This window comes from Macrosteles quadrilineatus, unplaced genomic scaffold, assembly GCF_028750875.1.
Source record: "Macrosteles quadrilineatus isolate MER2022 unplaced genomic scaffold, UCM_ALF_1.0 Scaffold_6__1_contigs__length_79288215, whole genome shotgun sequence".
Taxonomy (NCBI): domain Eukaryota; kingdom Metazoa; phylum Arthropoda; class Insecta; order Hemiptera; family Cicadellidae; genus Macrosteles; species Macrosteles quadrilineatus.
In genome coordinates, this window is record NW_026542599.1 from 25,338 (window position 1) to 37,462 (window position 12,125).

General features: G+C 39.8%; 1 protein-coding gene across 1 annotated transcript in view; it reads left to right on the top strand.

Moving 5' to 3' along the window:
- The first annotated feature begins 1,323 nt into the window (after window positions 1–1,323).
- The window catches only part of LOC128996505 (protein Wnt-5b-like), a 73,296-nt gene continuing 62,494 nt past the window's right edge, over window positions 1,324–12,125 (top strand). Inside the window, exons 1-3 of the mRNA XM_054421882.1 lie at window positions 1,324–1,684; window positions 1,993–2,388; window positions 9,349–9,406. Coding sequence (XP_054277857.1) covers window positions 1,324–1,684; window positions 1,993–2,388; window positions 9,349–9,406 — 815 coding nt within the window. The remainder of the gene's footprint in view (window positions 1,685–1,992; window positions 2,389–9,348; window positions 9,407–12,125) is intronic.

A 12,125-nucleotide genomic window follows, 5' to 3' on the forward strand; every position in this document is an offset into this window, starting at 1 on the left:
AATAGTACGGTGTTAAATAGATTTTAATCGGTTTCGCTCTTATTTTTGTGGATTAGTCGTGGTATTTGAATTTTAAATATGGTTGTGACTACGAGTACGACGTCTGTGCTGGGCGGTACGCCTATTACGTCTGCTATTGTTACGACTAGTTCTGGGGTTAGCTCCGAACTGTCGGTGATGACGACGTCGTCATTGTGGCCTGCGTCTTCGCCTGTTTGGCCGACTATTTCATCGGTCGTGGGTACGACGGTGACAACGTCTCTGACCTATTCCGCGCCAGCGACTATGTCCTTGGGGTCGCAGCCCCGGGACAGTCGCGTGGGTTGGATATATGACCTCTCGAAAGGGGAGCTCATGAGAACGATGGACCAGTATGGTTTGGTGACCACTGGGACTTCTGCGGAATTACGGCAGAGATTTTCATCGTTTTGGAAGCAGCGGAATGCCCGTCGGTACAGTGATGATAGGATGTGTACGGCTGGGGCTGCTGCACCGACATTTTTACCGCCGGCTACTACAACTATGGGGCTTCCTGACCCCTCGAGAACCGTACCTCAGGTACTGGGTAGTACTGATTCGGGCCAAATAGAGATAGTGGGACTTAGCCGGGAGTTAGAGGCGGTCAAAGAGATTCTTGGGTTGTCTTTGGATACTGATACCCAGACTCTTCGAGAATATCTGGCATCGGTGGTGCGACAGGCGAGAGGCTCGCCGAGTAATGAGGTCGGCTATGGGTTCGAAAGACCCGCCAACCCTGCGTCCCCTGTTGTGGCTGATCAGCTGTCTACCTTTGGGTTACCAAGTAGACCCAAGGGATGGCAGCGGCCCAATGATAATTCAGAGAGACCAGTCCGTCCTTCTAGCTTGGAGCTGCCACGAGGATCGGATATGCTCTCAAATGAGGCCAGCAGGGTGGAGCCAAAGAATTGCTCCAAAGTATGCAACACGGTACGGAAGTGGGGTTTAAGGTTTGACGGCCGACGAGACCCTGTGTCGTTCCTGGAGCGCCTTGAAGAGCTGATGGTCTCGTACTCTATAACATCAGAGGACCTGCTCAGAGCGCTGCCGGAGCTGTTGCAAGGCTCAGCGCTTCTATGGTACAGGAATTGCAAGGAGCTCCTGTATTCCTTTGAAGCTTTCCGGCGTCAGTTTGAAATCCAGTTCTTCCCACCAGGATATTGGAGGAACTTGGATGAGGAGATCCGGAAAAGGACACAGGGTGAAGGCGAGCACTTCCGGGACTACGTTGTTGCCATAAGTACCTTGCTTAGGCGTAGCGGTACGTTGTCAGAGCATGGTAGATTGGACTTGATCTACAACAACATGCGACCTGAGTACAAACTCATGGTGCGACGGCGTGACTTCAGGAACCTGGCCGAGATGGTTGAGTTGGCCGAAGATTATGAGGCTTATATGCGCGAGAAGGCAGCCTTCCGACCTCCTCCTTCTCCGAACGTAGCGCTGGTTTTGGAAACCGCCTACACGCCCAAAAAGAAGGTGGAGAAGCGCTCCGAAACTGCCGCAGTCGAGAAGCGGAGTTTCGAGAGACCATCTCCGGCAGCTGAGTCGCTTGGGCGGGTGGCTTCGAAGTTGGATCGGGTCCACGGTCAACGGTCCGTGACAGCAGCTAGAGCGCCTGAGGGTCCAAAGGGGACGGTGAAATGTTTTAGGTGCCAGGAGATTGGTCACTTTGCCCGAGAATGTGGTAAACCAAGGACCGTCTCCTGTTATGGATGTGGCAAACCCGGTTTGACGGTGAATCAATGTGGATGTCGGGCGGGAAACGGCAGGCCAGCTCAGACATCAGGAGGTCAACTGGGCAAGGCCACCCAAAACGAACGACCTCAGAAGAGTGGTCCGAGTGGCTCGGAAAACTAGACAGCCTGGTTGGTGGAGTAGACGAGAACCGGCTGGTTTGGGAGACAAGGCCCTTTGTTGAAGTTGTGCTGATGGGCAGCGTTTTTAAGGCGTTATTGGACACTGGGTCCGTAGTTAACCTGGTTGGGCGAGAAGTCGCCGATCATCTTCAACGCCAGGGGGTTGAACCTTTTAAGAAACCCTCTCCTCTAAGGATGGCAGATGGGTCACGGTCTAGAGCCGAGTATTCATTCCGATTGGCAGGAGAAGCTGCGGGAAGACGGTGGGTTGGAGACGCCTTGTACGTTCCCACTCTTACTACGGATATGATTTTGGGTATGGATGTCATACGAGATCTCAGACTTGTGACGGTCGTGACGGAGGTGATAAGAATGGGCGTGGGTGATGACTGTTCTGGTCAAGTGGGCCGCATAGACAGTGTCAGAATTGGTGACGAAGACCCCAAAGGCCCTTGCAATGGAAATCCCCGTCTGGTTGCTGATGCCAAATCATTCAGCACCATGTTGGCTGGTAGTGGCTAGTAGAAGAGTTTTTCTTTGTTTTGAGTTTGAGACCTGTGGTGTGTGGTTCACCATTGGGTTAGGGGTTGGAGTATTTTGTTTTGGCCGGAGTTCAAAGATTTTTTTTCTTTTTGGCCGTTTTCTTTTTTTTTCATCCCGATGTAAGTGGGGGATGTAACGAGTTATTTTTCCTAGGGGGGTAAATATTTGCTATTTGGCCGCGCACCGATTGTTGAGGTAGGCAAGCGGCGGCGGCGGACCTGGCTAGCGCCCTTTGACCCGGCTTATCAGTTCGGATAAGCTTGGGTATCCTGGGACTACCGGATAGCCGAGCAGGAGATTCTAGTGGTGGATCTTGGAGGGTCAAGTAGTGAGTGTTGGTGTCCTGTGCCTGTGGAGACGGCTGGCGTACGTTGGTGGTACATCGGAGTGTGGTGATACCGGTGAACAGTGTTGGTGTTAAGTTGGGTACTGACCCACTTGTGGTGAGTGGACGACTTGATATTATTAGTTTGATAATATTAATATCTGGTTTTATTGCGAGAGTTAGAGTTGTAACCGTGCTGGTCAAAGCCTGACGGTAGTTAGGATTTATATTAGTCAGGAATAATATTAAAGTGTATTCCTGACGGTTCTGGGCAGGTGCTAGAGCGCAAATAATATAATTTAATTGACTGTAGTAGATATTATTTTGCGTTGTACCTAGAGTTAGTTATATTACTAATAACTCTGAGGCCCGACAAACCTAGGCTGCACGATTTAGCGTGCGTAGTTGGAAGCACGAGGCCAGTAAGGCTAGTAGCTAGTTTTATTAGCCTATTAACAGAAGCCCGGCTAAGCAATATAACGTGGATATAGTAGCAGTAGTGGTAGTAGCGGTAGGGTTGGTATTGATTAATCATTTGATTATTTTACTTCAACCTGAACAGCTTGCTTAGTAATCCAACACGTTAGCTTGGTAGCTTGGATAGCGTAGTACCGGCTATCAGATAATATATTTATCTAGTGTTTGGAACGTATTTAATATAATTATTCATTTGCTACTAAGTTGCTCAATAATTTAATAGTAGGCTTTTGCAATTTACATATAGTTTTGCTTGTTTAGCTTGGTATTTATTGAGACCAGCTACTAGCGGTGTAGTCACTCTGTCTATAGTATACTTATGGTATTAGTATCGAGTGGACTGCTTGATTCTTAGCTTGGGCATTAGAGTTGTGTATTGGATTATAGTGGCCTAGTAGACCCCGCCTGGTGATAACTCGCGTTGTGGTTTTTATTGGCAAGTCGTCGTGTAACTCACCGTGTTTTAGGCACTCTGGGCTTAACTATTGGATAGTTAGGACGAAGCCCGAGTTGCGTAGTCAGCAACGACCCCCTAGGAGTGTGGAGAATCGGCGTAGGCCTGGTAGTGATTATTGCACGTTTGTTTTGGTGACTTGTTTTTTACTTGTTCACAGTGCCCGTGTATGAGCCAGTCCTATACCGGTTAGACCCGGCTTTTGGCCTAGTGGTTTCCCTGACCTTATCGCAGACCCTGGAATTTTACCCAGCCATTGTAGGCTGAGCTATCCCCGGCAAACGGTTGCGACTGCACTTTTAATATTTGTTTTCCAGTGCAGAAAACTTCGTCGCAACTTCAAAAACCATTTCACGGATATAATACATTTGCCAATACTTTTCGATCTACACTTACTGTACGTATTAACCAGGTGTATATACATACAAAATGGCGTTTCATTTTGCCCGGTCATCATCATACCCCATCAGAGACTCAAGAGGTTATTTAATAATAGTTAAACAATTTCATTAATTTACAAACTGATGTTTTCAACCCAATAGCTACAAAATCATTTATTCGTAAGCTTACTGTGTTCAATTCAGATCAAATATGAATCTAGTCTTAAACATTCACTATAGTATCCTCATTTGGATCTCAGAATGCAATTTACAGTTCTATTACGCACACACCAGTATAGGAAATAATGTTGAAAACATTACGTAAACAACTAAATCACATCATTGAGATAAAATAGAAAACCAACATAGCAAAAAAAAACTAAAAACAATATTCCAAATTTACTTATTTCACAGCGAATGGCTTAAAGCAATTATTGATCTCTTGCACAAGGCGACCCTAGCATTAGCGGATTTAGAACCAATACGAAATCAATTTCTCGCAAAGAGACTATCAGTTGAAACATCTTGGCAGCATCTATAATGAGTACTATACAGCATCTGATAAGAAGGGGAGGGGGAGTCGTGAACTGATAAGAAGGGAAAGTGAAGTGAACAAGTCAGCTTAAGGGCACACCAATGTATGCACTATGCTTTTGATGGTGTAGATATCAGGGCCGTGCATTACCATTTAAATATCGACTATATGGGTTGCAATTTGATAAACCAGTTGCTACTTGTGTTATACTTGACAATATTTAGGCGGTTTTAGGGGAAAAAATATTCTATCCCCTCCACTTGACCCTTACCTTAAAAGTAATAGCTCAACAGCTGATTAAGCAACATACATTAAAATATAAAGAAATAGTGGGGGGACTTCCCCTCAAACCGTCATTAAATATTGTGAACTAATATAAGTATAGTTTTATGATGTAAGTTTTATTTTTTTTATATGATCTATTGAAAATTATAACATATTATCTGGGTAAGTGGCTGAAGGAGTGCTGTTTCCGAATTTGATATTTGCTGGTTCGTTACAAGGAGGGGTGCTGGACTCAGATGACCATAATTGTTTAGATATCAACTATTGTAACAAAATGTATACGTTATAGCCTATAGTAACTGGACTAGTTTTGGAACGTTCACTTAAAACAATCGATTGCTAATGTTACTTGGTATTGAAACACACACACAAAATATATTAATATACGAAGTACGGTTACATAAAACTATGAAACGAAAAAAGTTGTGAAAAATATTTCGACTGAAGGATTGACATCTGTATAAGGAAGATTTGTAAAGAAATTTCTACACCAGAGAAGACTGAACACAGAAGACTCATCAGAAACTTCTAAAATATTTATTTCTGGCAAAAGATAATTAGCCAACGGAAAGGAGTTTGTAAGGTCGTTCCTTTAAATAGTCAGAATTTTAGGATTTTAAATAATCTATCTTAATAAAGACCCTGCAATAGACTCCTGGGTAAGGGCTTAAACATTACTATAATGTATTTATACCCCTTTGCCTTTCGTTCTTTTATACAAAATTGTCTCAGCCTGTTGACTTGTCCAATGTGAAAATGAAATATTCACTGCCTTGATTTTATGAATACATTTGACTTACTCTGCTGATGAAGTGCAATCAAGTCATGAATACGGATTTTTCAAATCTACAAATTTGATAACATCCCCATGTTCTGTAGATTTATCAAACCAATTAAATAATCCTTTAGCATTGCTCTGTACCTGAACGAACAATGGATCAGTTATTCATTACTTAAATTACTTCCATACATGTTTTTCTAATAGTCTTCAACATCAAATGTTTGAGTCCTCGAGGTTTTTTATATTACAATATGAAGGAAAGATGATGCATTTTACATACCTTCAACAAACCATTTACTTTGTTTTCTTCTCTTTTTCTATCCTACGAGTATAAGTATGCCATGATACAGAACTTGTGTTTAAACATCTCTTGCATAATAAAACACCACTTTTATTCCTTTAGTTTACTTATCGAAAATATTCTTCCAGTGTAGAGCTTTGCTTCACCGATGGTCTATTCACGTCAATACATCAATACCTTTCTATTTTTACTGTTTTACTCTTGTCTTTTACTCCTATTCAATACCCCCTTTTAACCCTGCATTCTAGTAAGTTAAAAATCTCAGTTGATAAGACGGTTTTCACGTTTAATTTACTGTTTTCTATCTTTACACCAACGCTGGAAACCGATGTTAATTCTAGATTATAAGAGTTAGTTAGCTTCATTGTCGATCTATTTATGTTATGAAATTCAGAAAAGATCCATTTGTGATTCTTCAAGTTTGGACCGATGCTTCAATTTACATCTCAGAAAAAACTACAATTATTGTCTTTTCCTCTTGCTCTTGCGAACGTTGTCGGTCCTTTATATTTTGCATTTTTGCGTGAATTGTATTTCAACTTAGCTTTTGGGACTATTTTTTACAACATCAACCCCACGTTTGATGTCTTATAGCACTAGGGTTGAGAGCCAATACCCTCCAGATTATACTAGTCTGTTTCTTCGCCGATTGTCTAATGGCGTAATTACAAGCATTTTCTTCTCCACAGGTCTCCTCCTCCGTCCCTTTTAACTCTCCATTCCTATAAACTAAATCAGCCCCTAACCTTTAAGATTAATCTTCTTAAAACAATTACGAGTATATTCAGTATGATTTATTGCACCTGAGCTATCCACCCGAGCAGTTATTCTTAGGGACTTCTTAGCTTAGAGACCTCAATTATTCACCGATGGTCTGCCAAAATACGCCATTACACTATTAAAATACACGGGTACTCAACACTGTAGTAAGCCACTTGAATTAAATATTTTTTTAGCAGGTTCTTGAAATTGTTGATAGAGTGCTCTTGCGCGATGTACTCAGACAATTCTCTTTTTCTTCTCTTTACCTTTCACAGTGTTTCCCGTGCTTTTCACCTCGCATTCTTGCGAAATTTTCTTTTGGCTGTCGGGACTATCATGAACAACTACTACTATTTATGTTTCACACTCCAGATCTGTAGGTGTTAGTCCACTATCTGGTGTTAGTAGACTTTGCCACTCTGATGGTCTATTGTTCCCAGTCACCAATGGCAGCCACCAAGTCTTGTTTATGGCTGCCTTAACGCTTATGGCACCAACAAATCACTTACTTTATAAAGGCTTTGTAGGGATGACTATAGCGATATACATATTTCTAGATCTTCTATTATGTTGAATGCTTTAGCAGAACCAAAAGTATAGTGGATCCTTTGAATGATGTCTATCAAATGCATTTTCAAGTTTATATTTTTCTCCGCTTGTTTAATGACTCGTTCCGGAATATGGAGAAAAAATCAAAAGGCTTCTTGAACCGTGGAATCATACCATCTAGAAAAATGATTTGCTTATGTTATTGTTGACTTATTAGTTGATTGTTCATTGAGATTGTGTATTTATTTCGAAAGGATTTTCAAACAGCACTTATTAGATGGGTAATTGTCTTAAGTTTAAAATATACAATTTGAAATATCTTTCATCCAGAAGTTAAGATTTTTCTGATATCCAAATACTGTATAACAATGCGTCAGATGTTGTAATGGAAGAGTATAGTCCTAGTAAAAATTTGAGGACCCATTCTACTGTATAGACTATTTACCCATTCAAGCAAGACTTTACGAGGATTTAAACAATTTATTGTTCAACCATTGGTATTTTTTAAAGATTAATTCCTTTCGATCATTTCATTAATTGTAGCCTTTTTGGTTATAAATGGGAGTACAGAATTCATCTAAACCCCACCATTGATCGGATACCTTGAAGCTATTTACACATAATTCAAGTACAGTTAGATAACCATCCAGTTTCTGTGTAAACTAAACTTTAATCTCTAATTTGCTCGATCCTCAGGCTGTTTGTCCGCAACATAATGTATCAATCTCTATAATAACCGCAATTAAAATAATATAACCAATATTCTCTGAGGCAATATACTAGTTACTCATCATTTTTGCCCATCGGTTTGGCTATCTTGTTGGTAGCTTTCTACATTTTATTGATTCATATTTAGTGATAGTGTTGCTGGCTCGTGCAAGAATGCAATGGCTAACATTGGTAGAATAAATGCAACGTCTTAATTGTTTAATATAGCATGAAAATCTAAATAGTATTTCTAACTCATAAATGCACTCATTTACAAAAGTCTAACTTATTTGGACGGATAAATTTGTCTTTCAAGGGTGTATTGATTGTAAATTGAGTTGTTTCAAACCAACTGCCCAGTTAATCAGGAGTCTTCGATCAAAAATGCAAACTCGAATCAGCTGTATTCATAAAAACTTTACTCAATCAGCTGTTTTGAACATACAACATGGTCACGAGTATTTACCAAGTGCAAACTCTTTATTCCTAGCCTTATTTATTCCACCATATTTATAGTCAATCAGCTGTTTCAGCAAGTTCAAACCTAATCAGCTGTTTGGCTGCAGTCTCCATCAGCTGGTCAGAGGTTGATTTACACAACCAGCAAGACCAGGAATGCAGCCTATCTCCAACGTACAACTGGAACCTACTGCTCATTCTGCAATATATTATCATAAACCGTCTGTTAGTGCCTTCATTTACATTCCTACAGCGTTGACCTCTTTAGTACTCAAAGCAGTCACGTTTCGGTCTTTTTCTCCCAGAGTGCGGGATGGTGTACAATAATAAGCCGTGACATTTTATCGCCTTTCGAACACGATTTTTGTTCGTATCAATACGGGATGGTTTTGTGAGGTGGGGCTTCTGTAGAGGTTATGGTTGTGAGGTAGGATTTTAATGCATATTGAGTATGAAGTATCCTAAATGTCACCTTTAACGCGATGCTAACCGTTTTATTGACCAAAGTAGATATAACTCTTGGTAGAGGTGAATTTATCTTTGTGCACTTCATTATTATTTCCAATTATTACCAAGTGAGATATTGAGACAACTGGGTGGATTTAATCAATTTTTTTTGTTCAAGGGGTGAGCTACTTTGTGTAAGTTTATTACTTACTATAAAAAACAAGTTACAGTACTTTTTTGGACAAAATAATTTATTAAAATCCCAAGAATCAAGGACATTGGGTCATGTTTAGAACCATCAAAAAGCGAGTGTCTTTCGATCTAAGTTAAAATCATTACGTAAAGTGAGATCGGTATGTACTGAATAAAATAAACATGAATTAAAACATGTTATACATAATCTTAGACATTGGTTATGAATTAGTTTGTAATATTGTAATAAATAACTTGGTGTTTCTGTTACAGGTAAGTATCCTGATCAAGAAATCCACGAATGGATATCAATAGGAGGATCCAGGAGGAGGTTTGGAAATATTACTATCCCTTCCATAAAACAAAATTATATGTTTTCCTGCCTAGTGGTTGACGTCTCGGACTCCGCTTCGAGAGAAACATGTTCCGAGGTACAAACAAAATTAGAGGGCTGGATTTTTTAAGTTTTAAAGTAACTGTTTTATCTTTTTCGCTAGAGTCTCCATTAGTGGTATTATTTGAACAAAACCACAAACACTTATAAAACGTTAATTCAAATAATTTTTATTAATTCGAATCCACCAGGGATCGAACCTGGCCCTCCTGCACAGAAGTCCGACTAGTCTGCTAATACACCCATCTTTTTTAGCTTTGATAAATAATACTATTATCGTTTCACAAGTTTAAATTTCTTTAAACTGTTGAACCTTAGTTCCATCCAAATGGTTGTATACAGTCAAAATATTTTTTTACTAAAAGTTTTTCCAGGGAGTAGAATTACCAGTCAAAGTAGACTAGCCAATTTAGGATTGAACCAAGGTCTTCTTGCTTTGACCACTGCTTTGAACTAGAGGATCTTCTGGTCGAGATTTTGGATGCGTTGCATCTTTAGATAGAGTAAAGTAACAAAACAACTGAAGAAGACCATCATGTAAAGTTAATCCAATTAGATAAGTACTGATGATTAAAATCATCTAAATATATAGAAGGCAAAGCCCTCACTGACTGACTGACTGACTCACTCACTCACTCACTCACTCGTCACTAGTTCTCCCACTTCCCATTTACCTAGGAGGCTGAAATTTGGTACACTGATTCTTTGGACATTAAATAGGAAAACTAAGTGGTTTTTATTCTGATCGGGCTTTCGGGCTCCGCCCCAGTGGCTCTGGAGTTTCCCATGTTAACCTTATGATTTTTCATATTTAAAAGGAATTAATGAATCTTAACAGCTGTTTCAATTAAACAAGTTGGTTCTGTTCTATGATGCTCAATAGCATTAAAGTTACAAGGATTACCAACAGGGTGCAGCACTATTATTATTTTTTAAATTTATGACAACAGCTAATTTGCAACCAAAAGGTGAATGAGCGAAGCGAACGAACTTCAACCTGGAGGCGAGTTAGCGAAGCGAACGAGCTAACCTGAAGGCAAGTGAGCGCAGCGAACGAGCTCCAACCTAAAGGTGAGTGAGCGTAGCGAACGAACTTAGACCAGGACGTGATTGAGCTATGAGAACGAGCTCACTTATGAAGTTAAACGGGGCAAAGCCCGCGGGTACAGCTAGTACTTCATATTATCAATTATCAATTATTGGAGATGGGGACGTCACCTAGGTGTCAAAACTGCTGCGGCATACCCTACCAAAAAAAAACCAAGACCAGAGACACATCCAAAGATTTGGCCAATATTTTCACATAATGATTCAGTTAACTTCCAAGATTCTAACGACTACGACTAAGCAGAGTGTAACTTTCTAAGTCACATATATTTTTCTAATTAAAACAATCGTCTAATTATCACCAAGGAAAATTGTCAATTTCTCACGTTATTTATTAACATTCCGCGCGCGTGCTGAGTTGTTTATGCGTCGGTGTATTGCACACTCATATATTTGATCGTGAGTGTGTGTGTATGTCTTGACACCAGGCCTACTTATTATCCCAGGTGTACTACAAGGCTATAAACTCGGCCCACTACTATTCTCAGTCCTTTCGCCGCCGCCGCTATTGCTATTCTCTTTAGTTCACCAAATAAGATATTAGTGCGATTTACATGTTACCAGATGGTGTTTTTTTTTTTATTTTAGTGACACCCTCAGGGGTTACCAATAGCTTATAATTCTAACAATTCAAAGTGGTGTTTGTTGTTTTCAATTAAGGATGATATTAAGCTATGTATGGGTTGGATTAACACGAACACGTGTTTAACGTTAAACTGGTACGGTAAAAGTAGTTTTATTTTACCTTAGTTGGATCAACGAATGATTCCTAGTTTTTAATATAATTTACTGTAAAACAAACTAAAATTCAATTTAAAATATAATGCACTGTGGACCCAAATAAATGCCTTTGCGCCGCAGACAAAATTGAAATGCACTAAGACAATTCGTATGAACTGCAGAGGCATACAATGCGAACAAAGTAAATGTAATTCTTAACTCTTATCGTCTGTCAAGATTGAAGCTTACTTTCTAATTTGAATACTGATATGCATCCCGCCTCAAGAACCGTCTATTAAGTATTTTTGCTCAAACATTAAATAAATTAGCCTCACATAGAAATTCTCACACTATACAACCAGATACACCCCTTACACCAGTTTCAAATATCAATACAAGACGATCATGAAAATCATGAATCATGATAAATATTATTTATGAACACCCCTATTGTGTTTTTATCTATTTATACGGATTACACTACAAGTAAGTGTATATATTGAAGACCAAAATTAAAATAAAGTTGCAGATAAGGTAAGGTTTGATACAGTGAACCACTGTAGCATCCCAATACAGACATTGGTGGTGTATTAGTCAGTTGTAAGTAATCTCCGCAATGCTATCCAACCTGATACTATCAGTTGTGATTTATCGAGTGCGGTCTTCTTGGATGCGGAAATCGTTCTGTCTTTCCTCCGGGGATCCTTATCCTGTATCAAGATGACCAACTTTGTAACGAGAAAATGCCCTTTAAAATTGCTTTTAAAATTAAGTTCAATTGATGGAACTTTAATATTGGACCATTTGATGTCTGATGTGATCGAAAAAT